The 20,735-nt window shown below is 40.0% G+C and overlaps 1 protein-coding gene across 4 annotated transcripts in view; it reads right to left on the reverse strand.

Moving 5' to 3' along the window:
* Window positions 1–20,735, reverse strand: part of LOC141910690 (phospholipid-transporting ATPase IF-like) — a 46,372-nt gene that overhangs the window by 16,390 nt on the left and 9,247 nt on the right. For all 4 annotated transcript variants that reach the window (XM_074801415.1, XM_074801416.1, XM_074801413.1 and 1 more), the window contains exons 5-24: window positions 11,491–11,619; window positions 10,564–10,780; window positions 9,951–10,032; window positions 9,209–9,341; window positions 8,540–8,737; window positions 7,635–7,796; window positions 7,167–7,345; window positions 6,297–6,439; window positions 5,303–5,406; window positions 5,100–5,213; window positions 4,441–4,563; window positions 3,954–4,102; window positions 3,449–3,602; window positions 2,833–2,935; window positions 1,971–2,116; window positions 1,360–1,547; window positions 839–897; window positions 670–755; window positions 237–302; window positions 21–124 (exon numbers count right to left, since the gene is read on the reverse strand). In XM_074801415.1, the coding sequence (XP_074657516.1) occupies window positions 21–124; window positions 237–302; window positions 670–755; window positions 839–897; window positions 1,360–1,547; window positions 1,971–2,116; window positions 2,833–2,935; window positions 3,449–3,602; window positions 3,954–4,102; window positions 4,441–4,563; window positions 5,100–5,213; window positions 5,303–5,406; window positions 6,297–6,439; window positions 7,167–7,345; window positions 7,635–7,796; window positions 8,540–8,737; window positions 9,209–9,341; window positions 9,951–10,032; window positions 10,564–10,780; window positions 11,491–11,619 (2,639 nt within the window). The remainder of the gene's footprint in view (window positions 1–20; window positions 125–236; window positions 303–669; window positions 756–838; window positions 898–1,359; window positions 1,548–1,970; window positions 2,117–2,832; window positions 2,936–3,448; window positions 3,603–3,953; window positions 4,103–4,440; window positions 4,564–5,099; window positions 5,214–5,302; window positions 5,407–6,296; window positions 6,440–7,166; window positions 7,346–7,634; window positions 7,797–8,539; window positions 8,738–9,208; window positions 9,342–9,950; window positions 10,033–10,563; window positions 10,781–11,490; window positions 11,620–20,735) is intronic.

The raw sequence follows: 20,735 nt of genomic DNA on the forward strand, positions 1-20,735 counted from the left end.
ATTAGGAAGTGTCTACTTACCATCTAAGACCGCAGTATAACATCATCATAGCCACGTTACCGACGAACGTCATCGCGTAACCGAACAAAGTCATTACCGTCCAATAATTAGTCATCATGAACAACTACAAATCAATTAATCATCGAATCGATTAAAAAATTTCAATTTCCTGAGTAGGATTTGAATGAATTCAAAATCTTGCTTCGAAAAACGCCCCATTTTTTTCGGAATTTTACCTTGAAATTGACGATCACCGTGACGTTGATGATGACAATGAGACCGTAGCTAAACAACCCGAACATCTGCGTAAAAACAAAGAGATGAGTTAAAACTTTTGTGGAAAACTAGGGGCATTCAACAGGGTGGCGCCACTTATATTTGACTTGCTTTTTCACTGACTTTTGCCTGACATGTATAAGTTTGTTTTCCCTGACTTGATTTGCTAAGAATTCAATTAATTAACACAGTCAAACACGTAAAACATAGATGGAAACTGTTTGATTTTATGCGCGATCTAGCAATACCATCAAATTTAATTTCCCTGATTTTTAGGTTTTTTTACAAAATTCCCTGACTTTTTGAAAGAATAGAAACTTCCGCGACTTTTCCTTGATTTCCAGGTTGAGTGGCCGCCACCTTTGGAATGATAAAAATCGATCGCACACGTACCTTTCCGTCTGGAGTGAAATGTGTATCCGTTCCTACGCCGTACAAAAGATAGACGCCGAAAAAACTGACGGTAGCGTGCCAAAATCCTGCGAACAAAAATTGTGTAAATTCAGTCATGATTTAAGTTAAAACTTCAGATTTGTTCAATTGGAAATAATTTCGACCATACCGAGCATGATTTGTAGGAAAAAGTTCCACCACGACATGGTAACATTGCCTTTGTTTTTCCTAGGAATAAGAAGAAATCACCATTAAATTATCAAATCCAATGAGTTTTAAGGATGACTTATCAGTCAAGGGAGAAGTGGTTGGGGGGGGTTATTGGTTGAGGGGATTGTTTGCAGACTGGACTGCTCAGGGCAGACAACGCATCTTAAAAGTGCAAGTAACAAGTGTCATTTTTTTCAGTAACATTTCATTCAAATATGAAAGAAATTGTTCAAATTAATCAGTAATAAACAGTAAGACCCTCAGTAACATCTTTCATATTTCTGTTCAAATTAATCAGTAATTAACAGTAAGATCCTCAAGTAACAACTTTCATATTTCTGCTCAAATTAATCAGTAATCAACAGTAAGATCCTCAAGTAACATCTTCCATATTTCTGTTCTAATTAATCAGTAATCAACAGTAAGACCCTCGGTAACTATCGAGGGGTTGAGATAAAGGGGGCATCGAATGAAACGTACTTGTATAACTCGGGATGGTTGAGCAGACGCTCTTTCTCGATGTGCTGCTCGAACAGACTGTAGATAAATATCGGCAACGATGTAAACGTCTGATTATAAAACATCAGGATAATCGTCTCGTAGATAGTCTGTGCCGAATACGCCGAGAAAAATGCATAGAACACTTCAGCAGTTATAAATACTATATTCTGAAAAATATCGACGAAACAAAGAAAATCATTTTACAATGTTGACTCCGGACCCAGAGTTCAAGTTTAGCCCAGGTTTCAAATTGTTATCCTCATCGAAAATATGAACTAAGCAATAGCAATTACACCAAAAATTTTAGTCGAACTATTTCGTGAAACTGGGCCCAAATCTTATTGGAACTTGGGTACAGTCACCACATGGCTTAGTCCAAAGTTGTTACAGCCTGCGAGCTCTGTGACTGCACCCTCACTTATTGATGTTAACTCTGCATAGGAATTTGTTCAACCTTTTCATCATTTTCATTATATAGGAATTTGTTCAACCTTTTCATCATTTTCAAAAAAAGTTTATTCTTTTTGGAACTTGAGAAATTTGTTCAACTTTATCTTTGTTTTCTTCTCAAAAAAAAATTTCATGCATACCTTATAAAAATAATATTGCACAAGCGTAGCGAGGCGTATATAAAAGTAGTTCCCGTGCATCAGTAGCGCCCTCATGAGGAATCGGAATCGACCGAACGCGTAATCGCTGCACCGCACTGCCTGGCGGCCTTCTTTACCCATTATACCTGCAATCAACGATCAATGACAATGAAAGAATCAAAATGAATAGATAACAGTTTCACGAAGAAATTCTAAAACGAACGAAATCATTTATTTCATTTAAAACCCAACGCGCTCCGTTGAACCGAAAGAGTGCAGGGTGGGGCCACTTTCCACCAATTTACAGATTCCCCGAGTTTTTCCTGAAATTTCCATGTTAGGAATTTCTAGGTTTCAAATGAAACAATTTATTCATTTCTCATTGAATCAAGTATTGATAAAGAAACACGCGGTCAATAGCATTATCAAAATCTCCTTAAACAAAATTTGTTAAATTCCCAGAGTTTTCCCTGATTTTTTCATCTAGATTCGTCGGATTCCCTGAGTTTTTCCAGGTTTTCGGTTAAATTTGTCAAATTCCCTTGAATTGTTCCTGATTTTTTTCTAGATATTTCTGATTCACTGAGTTTTCCAGATTTTCCAGGTCAGTGGCGCCCCTGTGCGAACTTCAGTTTTCCTTGCTAATTGACTAGTGGTCAGAGCTAATAACCGAACACACTATAGTTCTAGAGAGTCTAGCTCTAGTGTTTTTTCTAGATATTTCTGAGTTTTCCAGATTTTCCAGGTCAGTGGTCATCCTGTGCGAACTTCAGTTTTTGTAGTTAACCGACTAGTGGTCAGAACTAGTAACCGAACACACTATAGTCCTAGAGTGTCTAGCGCTAGTGTTTTTTTTCGTTACCTAGTCCTACGTGTGCCTCTTGTATCATACTGCAGTCATTAGCTCCGTCCCCGATCGCTGCGGTCACCGGTGCGTTCTTACTAGACTTTATCAAATGGACCACCTACAAAATAATAAAATAACTGAGAGACAATTCCTAAATGCGTTATTAAATGATGTCATAGGGGGATTTGGAGGCAGCCATCTTTTGATGTTGGATCATTAAATGCCCACGATATACTAGAATTTTTCAGTAATAGGCAGTTTGATGATGTCATAGGGAGATTTAAAGAAGTAGCCATGTTTTCTGGAAACGTTCACACTGGTTGATCGAATCTATAGAAGGCAATATGATGATGTCATAGGGGGATTTAGACAAGTAGCTATGTTTTCTGGAAAGGTTCAATACTGGTTGAACGAATCACTAGAAGGCAATGTGATGATGTCATAGGGGGATTTATGGAAGCAGACGTCTGTTATGGAAGGGTTTATAGATAAAATCACTGTTAGATTTTTTGGTGATGGCAGAAGGGGATTTGTGGAGGTAGCCATGTTTTCTGGAAGGGTCTATACCGGGAGAAGGTAATTTGATGATGTCATAGGGGGATCTACAGAATTGAGGCTATGTTGTGCATACCTCTGCTTTCTGTATCGGTGACATTCTACAGCACAGCACCGCGTCGCACATTTCACACAGCTGTAAAAACGTCTTGCGATGATCTGTGATCGCAAACGCTAAACTAACGCCGTCTACAATCAACGCTTGCGAGTTACAACTGCCGTCTGTGCATCTACGAAATAGCGAAAAATATCGAGAAATATTGAGAAATCAAAGATGTCGGTTAAATTCAAAATCAGTATGGCCTCGACTGCGGAACTGAGCTCAGGACTGGATCCTGAACTGTGGAACTGGGTCTTGAACAGTGGAACTCGATCCTTAACAGTGGAACTGGTACTGAACAGTGGAACTTGATTCTGGACTGTGGAACTGGATCCTGATCTGTGGAACAGAATACAGAATTGTGGAACTGGGTCTTGAACAATGGAATTGGATATTGAACTGTGGAACTAGATTCTGAACTGTGGAATTGGATCCAGTATCTGTGGAACTGAGTCCAGTAACTGTGGAATTAAAGTCGTACCTGTCTACGAGAGAATCGATAGTTCGTTGACACATGGCTGAATTTTTCTGCTGCGTCAAACGTAATTCGTTCATTGATGTTTTAAAATGATTCGCTGAATGACTGATATTAACAGCTGTTTCTTCCTTATCACCGGTCAAAACCCACACCTTCAAAAACAGTCAAAATTCAAAAATAATCATCAGTTAAAATTTCTAGAGCTTTTCATGGGTGATTGATTCCGTGACTTCCACGATATTTAATCACACGATGGTGTAAGTTATAAGTGTTAAAGTATAAGGACAGTAGTAGATTGTCCCCACAAAGAAACACAAATTTTGATATAAAAATAGAAATGAAAAAACACCACCATACAACAGGGATGTCAACATTTCAGGAACAGATTGATGAAAACGATCTTCAATAAAGATTGCTGAAGAAAGTTGTCGCCGATTATCTGTAACTCTGAGGGAACTGAACCGTGGTGAAATGGTAGAAATGAAATTACCTTGATGCCGGCTGTACGTAAGGCTTGTATAGTTTCAGGAACGCCGTCTTGCAGTCGGTCTTCAACCGCTGTAGCACCTAATACTGCTAAACCCTGTTCAACTCTGTCGTACACCTGAGACAACTACAAATATATATACGTAACACATGATGTCATAGGGGGATTCAAATCTTTACCGGAATGGTCTGCCGATAGAATTGATGATGTCATAGGGAGATTCTTGGAACCAGCCATCTTCTCTGGAAGACCTTTAGACAGTACTATTACATAATGTAACAGGGATTTATTTGTAGAGGCAGCCATCTTTTCAAGGATGAAGTAGGTAATTTGATATGAAGTCATAGGAGGATTTATGGAGGCGGCCATCTTTTCTAGGATTGAGTAGATATTTTCAACGAAGTCATGCGGGAATAATGAAGGCAACCATTGTTTCTCAAAGGTTCTAGTGTAAGTAATTTGATATGATGTCATAGGAGGATTTATGGAGGCGGCCATCTTTTCTAGGATTGCGTAGATATTTTCAACAATGTCATAGAGGAATAATGAAGGCAACCGTCATTTCTGAAAGAATCTGATGATGTCATTGGGGGATTTTCAAGAGGCGGCCATCTCTAGTTTTCTCCGAACGGTAAATTATCCGTCTGCTCGAAACGACGTACTTTATTTTCGCGATCGTCGAGTGCCATTTTCGCCTGTTTCAATTCGGCGTCGAATCGAGCGAATTCGTCTTCCGACAATTTCTTCTCGGCGATGACCATCGTACGCAGACCGATCTGAAATAGACGACGACGACACATTTAATAAACTCGTACTCGGCCCTGAATCGGGCGGGGTAGAATTTTACTTCGACCCACACACTCACCATCGCGTATTCGTCGACGTGCTGCAGCGTAACAGGTTTGGGACCGGACGTACATTTCTGGAGGACGGAAGTTTCAGCACCTTTACACAGTAAATAATATTCACCTGAAAATCAAACAAATGAAAGTTTTTATTACTCTCAAATTGCAGTTAAATTCATAGAACTATAGTTCAATGTTAAATCGTAGTGAAGTCTGAATTTTCAGGGCTGCCAACCTCAGGGGCCGGTTGCATAGTCATGGCTTAGACTTAAGACCAGTCTAAGACCAACTTAGTTCTATAGACAATCTAACAACTTAAGACCAGTCTTAAGATTTAAGACCACTTTTGGACTTAAGTCACGACTGTGCAACTGGCCCCTGAAAAGTGCTATCAGTAACAAATTGAATTTCATCGAAATAAATAAGAAATAAAATGTTAAAATTAAAATCGGTTATCAACAGTATGACCCTCAGTAACATCTTTTATATTCTTGTTCAAATTAATCAGTAATCAACAGTAAAATCCTCAGTAACATCTTTCATATTCTTGTTCAAATTAATCAGTAATCAACAGTAAGACCCTCAGTAACATCTTTCATATTTCTGTTCAAATTAATCAGTAATCAACAGTAACACCCTCAGTAACATCTTTCATATTTCTGTTCAAATTAATCAGTAATCAACAGTAAGACCCTCAGTAACATGTTTCATATTTCTGTTCAAATCAATCAGTAATCAACAGTAAAACCCTCAGTAACATCTTTCATATTTCTGTTCAAATTAATCAGTAATCAACAGTAAAATCCTCAGTAACATCTTTCATATTCTTGTTCAAATTAATCAGTAATCAACAGTAAGACCCTCAGTAACACCTTGCAAGAGGGTAAGACCTAAGAGTTATACTTTTCATATTTCTGTATGCATCAAACAAATCAATTAAGTATTTCTGGTTAAAATAGTAACAAATACTGAAAATCAGGAACAGCTGGAAGCAGCTTCCTTTGATTCACTGACCTTTCTCATTTCTCACAATGACGCTCATGCATTTACGAACGGAATCGAACTCGAGGATATGTAATGGCTGAAATCGACGCGTCGTGCCGTGAAAACTGACTTCTAATAAATCGTCGCAAGTGCCGCGAAACACTACGCCGTATCTGTGAAAATAAAACAATCGTTTAGTTTCGTTTTGTTCATTTTCAACTAGCAAAGTTTGTACCAATGCCATGCATATTTCAATATGGCTGCCAGGCACCTACATAGACTCAATATGGCTGCCAGGCACCTATATAGACTCAATATGGCTGCCAGGCTGCTATGTTGGCTCGAATGAGTATCATTTTACAGGGTTTGTACCATATTTGCAGTCTTCAATTTTCCATACCTTTTCCAGGGCCACATATCCATATACATGAGTAATGAGGTTGATAGGTATGAGTCTATGCTGAGTAAGGCAGAATTGAAAGTTTATGATATCAAATGCTTAGCCTGAAGTACAAAAACCACAAAAATGCCGAAGATTTTTCACAGCTTCGGACACAAAACTTAGAAATTTCTTAACTTTTGTAAACCTTAAAAAAATAATTACTAATCTCTATAACTCTTCTGGCATTTTCAGGCCTAGTATGAACCCCGAGCGAGATAACGTAAGAGTTAAATATACTGAACAGAATTCTGAAACCAGGTTATGGCTTGTAAAAGCCACAAAAGTGGTTAAGATGGCCGAGCAGACCGACGGATGGCCGAGCAGACCGACGGATGGCCGAGCAGACCGACGGATGGATGGGCAGACAGACAGATGGATGGATGGGCAGATGGACGGCAGGATGGGCAGACGGACAGATGGATGGGCAGACGGACAGATGGATGGGCAGACGGATGTACCTAGCACCGGCTTCTACGAAAGCCTTCTCGTCGGGGGACGACGCGTGATACTCCAACTGATCGAGAGTCAGATTGTTGTTGCCTAACGACGACGACGCTCCGTTCTGTTGCGAATCGTGCCGATCTAACCGCACAGTGTGGCACAACGCTAGCACCGTGAAAAAATTCTCTAAATTTTCCTAAAAAAAAGAAAATTTGTTTTTTCTTTCAAAGAACAATAGATTAATATAGAGATGAACTAGGGACTCTGAATCCAGTTCTACATTTAAATTTTGACATCTAAATCTTCCTAAAAAATAAAGTACTTTTTTCAAAGATGATAGCATAGATTTATATGGAGAGTGGAACTACAGACTCAGAATCCATCTACATGTGTCAGTCAATTTGTCAGTTAAATCAAAATCAGTTTATTTCACAAATTAACAAAATAAATTCTTGAAATTCTCAGCTGATCATCGTTGTATGTACCTCTAGTCTGTAAATAGGCGTCGGTTGACAGCCGGGTATATCGGCTTTTACACACAATAATCCGCCTTGTTCGATGAACCTCTGACCATCGATTGAACACTGACGAAACTGCATGTCGTTCTCGGTCAACGTTCCCGTTTTATCTGTGAATAAATGCTCGATCTGAAAATATTGAAAACGAAAATTCTATTTCAACTTGTTTCCGAGGACGCTGGCTGGCCTAGCTCTGACATTTTTCATCAGAACATACCTGATATATTTCATTTTTCACTAATCAAAGGATTGCCAAAAGGTCTTTGTTAAAATGATATGAAAATCATTGTTTCAATTATCGGTTAGGTACTTCAATACTTAAATTTCAATTGGTATTTCTAGTAAACCTCAGGTATTTCTAAGCTTTTATTCCAAGCGGTTTTTCCCGTGAAATCTGAGGTATTTCTAATTCTGAGTGAACTTCAGGTATTTCAAAACTTAAATCCTAACATAGAACTTGAGTTCTATGATTCTAAGCAGTATTTCGAATGAACTTAACTTCTTATTTCTTAACATCAACTCCAAGGAAACTTAAGGTATTTCTGAACATAACTTTCCAAGCGGCATTTCTAATGAAATTAGGACATTTCTAGACATCTGGATCCAATTCCATAGTCCCGAGTTAAGATTTGACTCAGAGTTAACTCTAACCATGGACGTATAAATCTAGTTTATACGTCCATGCTCTAACTCTCAACTTTAGAACTGGGTCCTGGGGTCAGTTGTTCAAAAGTTGGTTGAAGATAACCGGCGGATAAATACCATAGTAACGATGAACTTTTAATTGTCAACACGTCAACTATCCACTGATTAACTCTAACCAACTTTTGCGCCCCTGAACGACCTGGTTTCTGAGATTTCAAAAGTCGTACCTGACCGAGTTCTTCATTCAAGTCGGACGTGTTCGCTTTCGCCCTCTGATTGGTCAACGGGTCGTACATTTCGATGTCGAGACCGAACCACATCGAATTTGAGAATTTCTGCAGCTCGATCGCGACGTACAGCGATATAGGAATGATATAATTAAACAGTATGATAAACGACAGTAGAGTTTGAACTATAGCGTGTACCTGTAATATACAAAATACAAAAAATATGTTACAACTTTACGTAAACAAGTGACTGTCTGTAATGGCGTACTGGCTACACTACTGCGTAAAACAGAACTTTACGCGAGACATTTTTAATTGGAAATGAACTACTAACACCAGATATTAGACATTTTATTTCCAAAAACTGATCTTCCACACTTCACATGTGTTCAGGACTTCACCTGAGACATTTTTAATTGAAAATGAACTACAAACACCAGACATAAGACATTTTATCAGCACACTTTCAGAAACTGATCGTCCACACTTCACATGTGTTCAGAACTTCACCCGAGACATTTTTAATTGAAAATGAACACCAGACATTACAGTAGATACTTTATCAGAACACTTTCAACAACTGATCGTCCAAACGTCACACTACAGTAGTGAATTTGAGAGGGGTGGTTAAAGTCTTAGGTGGAACATACCACGGCTATCGGTACTTACAGTAGTATGCTCAGGTGGAATGTACCACGGCTGTCCGGACGGTTGATATATATGCAGATATTTCAGGCCTGTACACAAAGCGGCTTCGGTCACTAATATCGTCATAAATACGAGTAAAAACTTATTCATCATTCTGAAAAAGACCGAAGAAAACTTAAATTACTCTAAGAGACAGGATAATTGTTTAACCCTTTCAGTGCTGACTAATTAATACCCTATAGTGCTGCAGATAATTGGAATTTATTTTTTTAATGTGTTGAATAACGGGTATACCACTATAGTGTGTCTACACCGCGGCGCGGTGTATCGTTAGTTACTAATATTTCACTACGTTTGACTGGAGCTGCCATTTTTCAAGAGAGATAATTATTAATTACTAATTACATCAATGCACTGCAGTGCGGTGAACTAGCAAAATCAATCACTGATTTATACACGGCACTGCGGTGTAGACGCACTGAAAGGGTTAAATCGAAATGAAATCCCACAGAAATCCAGCCGAAAAGTGTTACATGAATTTCTTGTGTCCTCAGTACGCTTGATGATGGCTATTAGTTTTTAGCCGAAATGTTGCTCAAAATATAAAACTTTTACTCAAAACGACTTTACACGTTTGGCTGAAGTTATTGTGGAATATCTCTTGTTTCTCAAGTAATTCTATAATTTCTCAAGTAATTCTATAATTTCTGAGTTAACCCGGAAATAATCAGGTCTCAGTTTTTTTTTTTTTGGTTGCACGTACATTTCTACGCGCGAAAACTTGGTCTTTTTGAATTTCGAATTCAATGCCATTTTCGTCTCTTGGCCGGTATAAATAGCACAGCCTGCAATACAGATAAAATATATTCAAAATCATCAGCTCTATATCGGTGTTTAAGATAAAATCTCACGGCCTGAAGATGGGAGAGCCTGAGGTAGGTTTTGGAGAGCAAGTGGTAAGTTAAGGAGATAAAACTTAGAGTCTTAGGGTAGGGTCTCCTAAGTTAGGGTTAGTACTTGAGGGTAGGTTTGGAAAGGAAGGATTTCAAAGATCGATTTTTCTAATTGTTTTCTAGGAAGTTTAGGATTGCATCATGGAAGAGTTTTGGGGGTACTTTATGAGGGGGAAAAAGTTTGAAGTTTGAAGGGGTCAGGGTTTCAAGGGGCTTAACGAAGGACACTTTTTAAGGGTAAATTTCAGGAAGGACTTAAGGAGATGTTTAGGCAAGGGTAAGGGTCTAAAGTGGTTTCCGGCTCTAGCAAAAGAAAGGGTACCACATGAACCAGGAAAGGGTACACGTGGGGATGGTTTCAAAAAGGCTTTATGGGTACATTTTCAGAAGGGTTCTTTTTCAAGATGAGGAGGTTTAACTCACCGAATATAAAAGGTGTATTTTTGAGCCTAGCTCCTCTGAGTAAGACGTTCTCGGCGCAGAGCGGACGGACGAAGTTATCACCGTTCTTGTAAACGGTCAATCGACCGATGAACCGATACAGGTCGACGATCGGCTGTTGGCATTCGATTTTCGCGCGGAAATTCTCGAGGACTTCCGGCGTCTGCAGCTGCCGCGTTTCCATCACGCACAAATGAGTCTAGAAATAGAAACATATACGACGTAAAATCTTTAGTTCATCGTTGGGGATATCGGCACCGCGCTCAGGAATTTACAATTAATTTTCCTACATTCCATAGGCTTCTTTTCTTAGGGGTTTTAAAGTTTCGTATTCTGCTAAAAATTTACTCATTAACATTTCTAAACTACTGGTTTTCCAAATCGCTCTAGAATAAGAATAAGTCTTGTATCCAAGCGGCGTAGCTTAAAAGTACTAGAAATAATTTGACAGTTTCTAAATTCCACCCTAGCATATTCAATGACGGGCATATCGCTATAGTGCGTCTGCACTGCAGTGCAGTGTATTGTTAGTTACTTATATTTCACCATGTTTGACAGGTGCTGCCATCTTTCAATAGAAATAAAACTATTAATCAATAATATCAATAGCGATGCAGTGTACTAGCTAAGTCCATCACCGATTCATACATCGCACTGCGGTGTAGAATCACACACTGGAAAGGTTGAACTGGTCTTATCGTAAGTCCTAACTGTGGAAATCTTAATATTTGACACTTTTAATAACGAAACCCAAACATCGATATCAGATTTGCAAAATCATGAGTATTCAAATTAGGCATCAAACCAGTCTAACATCTCTGCATACAGGGATGGGAGGTGTTTATAATCAAACCCAATCAATGTAAAATTATGTATTCATAGGGGATGGCAGGATCTGATAATAATTACTTTCAGATTAGTTTCACCATCCAGATTCATGGTTTGTATGTAGCACTGTCCGTCGTCCTGATGCGAGGAAAGCATTACCATATCACACGGGAAACCTTGATTCATCTGTACACGCACTATATCACCAACCTGCGGAATAGAGAAAAAAATACATATAATAAATATAGCTGCAAAACAGCGATCACGGGTTTTCTGCATAGCTTCACATTCGGACTGAAGGGAACGGTGTCCTAGTGAAATAGAAAATTAAATATAGCTGCAAAGCAGCGATAACATGTTTTTTCTTTTACCAGTTATGTATATGCTTCAACGAGATTAGTCAATATAGCTGCAAAGCAGCGATAACAGGTTTTTGCCTACATAATTCTGTTTCGACAAATCTTATAAAAATCTATTTCATTCAAACTAATTCTAGCCAACTAAACTGGGGATATCAAAAATAAAGGACACAACATTCTAACTCCTTGAAAACATTTCTACAAAATTTCTATGTTATTATCTTGTAGGCCTCTTGCAGGGTGTTGTTTGGCAATAATATTAACACTAATATTATGCGTATATACAATTTTCTGCAATACGGAATGGAATTTAACCCTGAGTTGCTGAAGACTTTTGTCAATATTTCCTCAACAAACATTGATAATGTTTGTACTCTTATTCTAAACATGTGTTCATAGTGTTCACAGTACAAGGTGGAAGGGGAAGTAGGAGAGGTGGGAGAGGTGGGAGGTTAGAGGTGAAGGGGTTCGACATTTAAGGCTTACATTCAAGACCATCCTAGATTGTCTTAGTTCTACTGAAGACCAATCTCAAATCTTAGCGCCATTATTCGACTATGTAACTGGTCTTTGGCCAGGGCTTGAATTTAAGACCAGTCCGAGACTATCTCAGTTCTATAGCCGATCTAGCAATGTAAGACCAGTATTAGATTTCAAGCCTGTTTGTGAACTATGTAATTGGGCTCTGGTGTCATGAAATAGTAAAAACAAAAGTCAGTGTTGTTAAGACTCGAACCCAATGATCCTGTAGCTGGGACAAGACTTATTCATGACTTCAGTTCTTTGCTTTAGTTTTCCTTAAGAAATCTCTGAACATAACATTTGCCTGGCTCTAATCAAAATTAAGAACTGCCCTCGATTGCTAGCAATCAGTTTGATAAGGCAATCAGAGATATAGTTGGTGAGATATATCTCAGTGAGTGAATAGTCACCTCACACCTGACTGATCACCTCACACCTGACTGGTCACCTCATACCTGACTGGTCACCCATACTGACCAGACAAACTTACAAACCCAATCAATCACCAGAGTTCTGTGGTCTAGTGGTAGAACACACGGCTTGCAACCTGGAGACCCAGGTTCAAATCCCAGCGGTGGCTAGGGTTAAGGTTAAACTGCTGGAGGCCCAGGTCCAATGGGGGTTAGGGCAAATATTAGGAATGAGCACGACATGGAGTCCGGGTGACTTGGTCATTTCGAAAGAAATTCAATTTTTTTTGGGACCCAGTTCAGATATAAGGGTTTGACCGTTTAGAATTAGTTTTCAGCTAATTTCATCGGTTCAAATCTTAACACGCGACCGTAGAACTGGGTCCAGGATTCTGATTTCATAGCAAAACTTTCTGAACGTGCAAGTAGTAAAACCCAGTAGGCCCTGCTCCTGAGTACAGTCAACCTTGCTGAGCCACGATCTACGTCATCGCGTACTGAAGTCAAGTACGATGACTTAATCTAGTTTCCACATTGTATGCGCAGGGATAGGCCTCGTTCAGTTTTTTTCGAATTTTTAAATTTAAAAATCTCTACGGTTAACAACCGACAACCGCGGTAACCGACATTTGAAACGTAAACAGCAGACGCCGCCGATCGGTTTCGACAGATTTTTTTTCGTGAAGTCTATTGTAATTTCTATAATGATTCTTTACGCCGCTAATCTTAAGTACATCACATACTGATGTAATATATATATATATATATATATATATATATATATATATATATATATATATATATATATATATATATATATATATATATATATATATATATATGCAAGTTCGGTACGGTAAGGTCGCGGTGTGGGGTATATGTCTATTCATGAAAGCCTTCTCCAATTCGCTTCAGACTAGAAGAGTCAGGTACACAGGGTCCCTATAGAGCAGACATTCCAGGGCTGGGTTTCATAGATGTGGAAGAAAAATAGTCCCGGGGAATATTTTGAAATTTGTGGGATATAACCACGGTTTCTCATTCTCATTGTTACAACGGTGGTTGTCATTGAGGATTTACCCTTAGGGATAACTTTGATACTGAGTCTATATGAAACCGGGCCCTGAAGTTTTCGAGGAGTCTGGAGACCGGAGAAATTTCAAATTCAGAGGAAGCGTCTGCAATTAGACGTACAGTGAACTCCTCCTAAATCGGTTACTGTTTATCCCGGTAAACCGTTAATTCAGTGGTTCTGTGAGAACATTTCTATCCGTTTCACTACTTTTTCTAACTCGATAACCATAAAAAGTATGGTTCCTTAGTCGGAATATCAAGCTCACCTTCCCCCCATTTTTCTATTATTTCACACCCCATAGGCCTACATGACGTACATATGCATCAAGTGAACTTAGATCTTATCTGTTGGAATTTATATCAATTTAGAACAATTTGAATCGAATTCTAATCAGCGAATTTACAACAGCATAGAACAGTACTTGAACTTAAATACTACACGTCTGACTCTGTATGCTATAGCTGTAGGTCACTGAGTTAAAATAAAACCAACTGGATCCAGAATCAAATTAAAGCCACACTACTGACGTAGAACCGAGTCCAGAGTCAAATCAAAGCTATACAACTGTGGAACTGGATCCAGAGTCAAATTAAACCCACACTACTGTGGAACTGGATCTAGAGTCAAATTGAACCCACTCAACTGTGGAACTGGATTCAGAGTCAAATTAAACCCATACAACTGTGGAACTGGATCCAGAGTCAAATAATACCCACACAGCTGTGGAGCTGGATTCAGAGTCACAAATCAAACCCACACAACTGTGGAACTGGATCCAGAGTCAAATCAAACTGGATTCAGATTCACAAATCAAACCCACACAACTGTGTAACTGGATCCATAGTCAAATTAAACCCACACAACTGTGGAACTGGATTCAGTCACAAATTAAACCCACACAACTGTGGATCTGGATCCGGAATCATAAATCAAACCGACACAACTGTGGAACTTTGGTTAACATCAGTACAGGTAATTCGGTTAGACCACTTCGCTTCACTATAAACTAGAACTATAAACGTGACGAAGTAATTAAGTAAATGGCAGTTCAGGTCTTCACTTCAGGTCGGAAACGTTTCAATTAACAACCCTTTCGATTTCCCCCCTCCCTCGCCCTCGAGGCTCTCAGCTATTAACAACTCGAATATAAAGTGGTTTAACACGTCGTTGTGAGATATCGGAAAATACATTAGAGTTGTGTGAGGTGATAAAAATATATTCACTCAGTCAGTGTTAATAGCCATGTAATAGTGGACTATACCCAGCAGCTTACCCCCTCCCCTCCTCCCTCCTCTCCTCCTCTCCCCCTCCCCTGCCAACAAAGCCGCCCCTATAATTCTCATATAATTCTTCCCCCAATCGCATGAATTCCTAAGTTTTTCCTAGATATAGCCGTGACCGCATTTTCGGCAGAACAACCGGTACCAAAAATGGCCCGTGCCCGTTTAACCACTGGGCCAGAGCCAAATTTCAACACCGGACAAATGATCGCGTTCGAATTGGCAACGCTGGTTCCAGAAATTTGAGAAATTGTCGAATTTAATTCTAAAAATAATTCAATCGATTTAAGAACATTTAAACTTCACTAAATGGTACGTAACTGATTAGGGCGGAAAATGAACCGATTCCGAATTCGAATTTCGTAGATTCTGTCGTGAAATCCAATCCAGTTCGACGAAAAAACAACCTTTTAACTCTAAAATTACCGAATTTGATTAACGGAAAAATTCGATCGATTTAAGAAGAATCGAATTAATTCGCGTGAAATTCGAACCCAGGCGTCTGTATAGAATAAATCCATTTCAGAGAAAGATTAATTATATTCATTTCAGTTGAAATCCAATTTTAGCTGCTATGGATGTCGATATTGCGCTTTGTAAACATGTTGGTGGTCCGCCCACTGTTGAGCTATTATAGCACGCGCCGAATCTATATCTACGTGGATCAAATTTACCTCGAAAGCCTTTTGAAATCAACGACCATTTTTTGTAGGCATTAATCATTTCGAATGTTTATCATGTGTCAGTGTTAACTCGGCCCTTTTCCCGTCATTTACAAATTCCCCCTGAGTGAATCAGAGAAATTTCTAGATTTAAAATGTTAAAATTAATTCATTTTTCATTGAATCACGTATTGTTAAAGAAACACACGCGGTCAATAGCAAAATCCAAATTCGGAGTTTTCCAGGTTTTTGGTAAAATTTGGTCAAATTCCCCGCAGTTTTCCCTGATTTTTTTCTAGACTTTTACATCTTTTCGAGGTCAGTGGCGCCCCCTATTAACGATGCAGGGTTTGATATGTTTCTCAGGTCCGGGACCGATCTCTCCTCTCTCATTCACTCACTCCCTCCTTGACTCCTCTTTTTCCCCTCACTCTCTATCCCTACTCATCTCACACCATCGGAAGCTCCTCTCCCCAGGGGGTTCCAGTCAGTACCACACATGCAATACATAAACCCAGTTAAGCCGCTACAGTATACCCCTTATACACTGGGGGGGGGGGGGCAGACGGACTGTACTGAAACATTCCTTCTGTGTTGAAACAACAAAATCCGACCACGATACAGAAAAGAGAAAAGAAGAAAAACAAAGCTGAAAAGTGTAGTTTTCAACGTTTCGACTACGTCCTAATTAGTCATCTTCACGAACACTAACTAGTAGTCTACTGACATTCCTGAAGATGACTATCGCGATATAGTCGAAATACAAAAATAAACTACTAGCTTCATGTAACATTTCAGACTCGATCTTTTTTTTTAATCCTAAAATAGGGATTGACCCTGTTATTTATTCTTCGATAGATTTCGTTTAGTTTTGTGTCTCTAACAAACCCTCACCACACGTACCGGTAGTGAAGGGACTGCAGAGAGCACACGCACACAGTCGAGCAGACGGATCAGATATTGCTATTGACCACATGTTTCTTAGTGATTAGTAACTAATCATAATTTTACTGAATCACATCGCCCGGGAGTGAAGGGACTGCAGAGTGCACACGCACACAGTCGAGCAGACGGATCAGATATTGCTATTGACCACATGTTTCTTAGTGATTAGTAACTAATCATAATTTTACTGAATCACATCGCCCGGGAGTGAAGGGACTGCAGAGAGCACACGCACGCAGTCCAGCAGACGGATCAGATATTGCTATTGACCACATGTTTCTTAGTGATTAGTAACTAATCATAATTTTACTGAATCACATCGCCCGGGAGTGAAGGGACTGCAGAGAGCACACGCACGCAGTCCAGCAGACGGATCAGATATTGCTATTGACCACATGTTTCTTAGTGATTTTAGTAACTAATCATAATTTTACTGAATCACATCGCCCGGGAGTGAAGGGACTGCAGAGAGCACACACACGCAGTCCAGCAGACGGATCAGATATTGCTATTGACCACATGTTTCTTAGTGATTTTAGTAACTAATCATAATTTTACTGAATCACATCGCCCGGGGGTGAAGGGACTGCAGAGAGCACACACACACGCAGTCCAGCAGACGGATCAGATATTGCTATTGACCACATGTTTCTTAGTGATTTTAGTAACTAATCATAATTTTACTGAATCACATCGCCCGGGGGTGAAGGGACTGCAGAGAGCACACACACGCAGTCCAGCAGACGGATCAGATATTGCTATTGACCACATGTTTCTTAGTGATTTTAGTAACTAATCATAATTTTACTGAATCACATCGCCCGGGGGTGAAGGGACTGCAGAGAGCACACACACACGCAGTCCAGCAGACGGATCAGATATTGCTATTGACCACATGTTTCTTAGTGATTTTAGTAACTAATCATAATTTTACTGAATCACATCGCCCGGGGGTGAAGGGAATGCAGAGAGCACACACACGCAGTCCAGCAGACGGATCAGATATTGCTATTGACCACATGTTTCTTAGTGATTTTAGTAACTAATCATAATTTTACTGAATCACATCGCCCGGGGGTGAAGGGACTGCAGAGAGCACACACACGCAGTCCAGCAGACGGATCAGTGCAAATTCATGTCAGCAGGCGATCGCAGTCAGTTTTTATACAATCAAATAAATGAATACGATATTCTTGTTCCGCTCCCCCTACCTCCCTCCCCCCGGTACGTATTGTCAATACATTCCGAAATGAATACATAACAAATAAAGCGTGAATAGAGTCTGGGGGGAGGGGAGGGGGGAGGGGGTGATTGAATGATTGGATTTTTACATGTATTCTCCCAGGTGTAATAATGAAATATATGATATAACTGAATTGCTGCTGCACGCGTCGTCACCCGCTGTCGCGTCGTCGCACAAATACTCAATAATTAATTGTTTCAATCACTGTGAATATTTCAGGCTCTTGAGTTAAAAGTCAATGTTTGTCTGTCTATTACTATTAGTTGAAGAGTGCTTCATATTTAATATTTAATGATAGTTGAGAGGTGGCAGAGGGGGAGAGAGAGAGAGGAGAGAGAGAGAGAGAGAGAGAGAGGGGGAGAGGTGTGGAAGGGGAGGGAGGGGAGGGAGGGGAGAAGAGAGGGGAGAGAGAAGAGGGAAGACGTGAGGGAGGGGAGGGAGGACGTGAGGGATGGGAGGGAGGGGGAGGGAGGAAGAGGGAGGAGGCAGAAGGGGAGGGATGGAGAGGGGGAGAGTGGAGGGACAGGTACAAAGTAAGAGTGGAGAGAAAGGGGTGAGGGAGAAGAGAGAGGGAGGAGGAGAGGGAGGAGGAGAGGGGAGATAGGGATGGTGAGGTTTTGATAAAATTCACCCCCAACCTCAATCCATATGTATAATGCATAGAATGACACCGTATTTTAAACAGCTATTCTATAATGTATCAAGAGACAGACGAACCCTCGATGACGACGGCTGTGTTTTAAAAATCAAACCGCAATATCGCAACAGTCTTTACTCTCTCACTCACTCGCTCGCTCCCGATATGACATCAGGCAAATGGAATTTACAATCATGAATAAAAACCCGATCGGCGTTTGTATACAGAAATTCACGACCGACAAAAACCTATAAATATCATAACACGTAAACATCAGACCAGGAAGTATATATCGACAAACATTTAACCGATCATTGTGTAGAAATATTGCATTCGTTCACAAAAACGATGATATGAATCGGTTTTGAATTTTACCGGACTGATTTTCAGTCAGCATCACGAATCAGACAATTAAAACGTTTGATTTTCTGAGGCAGATATCAATCTTAAATCGGACATATTTTGTCCCTCCATAGACACCCCTGTATACTGTACATCGGTCTCAAGGACTAGGAACCCTTTCAGCGCTGTACAAGTCTTACACTAACGCGCCGGAGAAAATCTTTGGAAAATTGCGGCACGGCGTATCTGATCAGTAACTTAATAAATATTTCACAATTTTTTACAGGTGCTGCCCACTTTTAATTGTGATTGTAAGAAATTAAAGGTTAAATTGATGGTGCTGTGTATTAGACAAGCCTATCACCAATTCATACTCCACAGATGCTCTGAAAGGTTTATCTCCGTCAGTGCTGACTTACTAATACCGCACTACTTACTAATGTTAAGTGTTGGAGATGCTGATTTTGCGAAGTGTTGGATTTCTAAAAAATATTCCAGCCCAGAGTATAGATAACAGGCATACCGCAGTAGTGTATCTGCACCGCGGTGCGGCGTATCATTATTTACTAATATTTCACTACGTTCATGGTTAACGGTACTGAAATCTTTCGATAGATAAAAACTAATTACTAATTACATCAATACACCATGACGCAGTGTACTAGCAAAATCCATCACCGATTTATACATCGCACTGCGGTGTAGACGCACTGAAAGGGTTCAAGTCTAATGTGAGTATACAGGGTGTCGTGGAATACGTATTATTAAATATTCACGGATTGTGTCCTGTGATTAACGCCGCTAATGCCCCGGTCTCTTTCCGCGCTCGGCACGGCGTTTCTATAACTAATTATTCGATTAATTACTCGTAGTAATCAGCGAGGGGCATTAACGAAGTTAATCACACGTCGTCCGCTGAACCGGCTGTTAGACTTCTTAGAATAATTACGGCGGTAATTACTCTAATTATTCGGCGGAGTCTGGCACAATGAAGTAGAGAGAGAGGAGAGAGGAGAGAGAGAGGAGAGAGAGAGGAGAGAGAGAGGAGAGAGAGAGGAGAGAGGAGAGAGAGGAGAGAGAGGAGAGAGATGTGCGACAAGAGTGTGGTAGGTGTAGGGAGGTACAGCAAGACGGCAGGCAATTAATGAAGAAACCCAAGTGTCAAGTGCCGAGGAAATGCCACAGATACCAACAATGCCGGTAAAAATGTAAGCAGCACAATGAAGTGGAGAGAGGCGAGAGAAGAGAAAGAAAGGAGAAAGAAAGGAGAAAGAAAGGAGAAAGAGAGAAGAAAGAGAGGAGAAAGAGAGGAGAAAGAGACAAGAGTGTGGTAGGTATAGGGAGGTATAGGAAGACGGCAATTAATGAAGAAACCCAAGTGTCAGGTGCCAAAGAAATGCCAGATACCAATTATGCCAGTAGAATGTCAGGTACCCAAGAAATGCAAGATACCACCAATACCAGTAGAATGTCAGGTACCAAAGAAATGCCAGATACCACCAATGCCAGTAAAATGTCAGGTACCCAAAAATGCCAGATACCAACAATGCCAGTAAAATGTCAGGTACCCAAGAAATCCCAGATACCAACAATGTCAGTACAATGTCAGGTACCCAAGAAATCCCAGATACCAACAATGCCAGTACAATGTCAGGTACCCAAGAAATGCCAGAGGTACCAGCAATGGTGCCCATAGAATGTATGCCACGCAACCGACTGTTACCTGCAGAAGAATGGCCGCTGGCTCTCATGCGGCCCGTACTAACATTTCTGAGTCCTAAATTGGAGTCTAGGATCTAGAACGGACCAGGATCAGTCTTTATCGGAGATCAAATGGACTTTTCACATGTG

Source organism: Tubulanus polymorphus, chromosome 9, assembly GCF_964204645.1.
Source record: "Tubulanus polymorphus chromosome 9, tnTubPoly1.2, whole genome shotgun sequence".
In the NCBI taxonomy this organism is placed as follows: domain Eukaryota; kingdom Metazoa; phylum Nemertea; class Palaeonemertea; order Tubulaniformes; family Tubulanidae; genus Tubulanus; species Tubulanus polymorphus.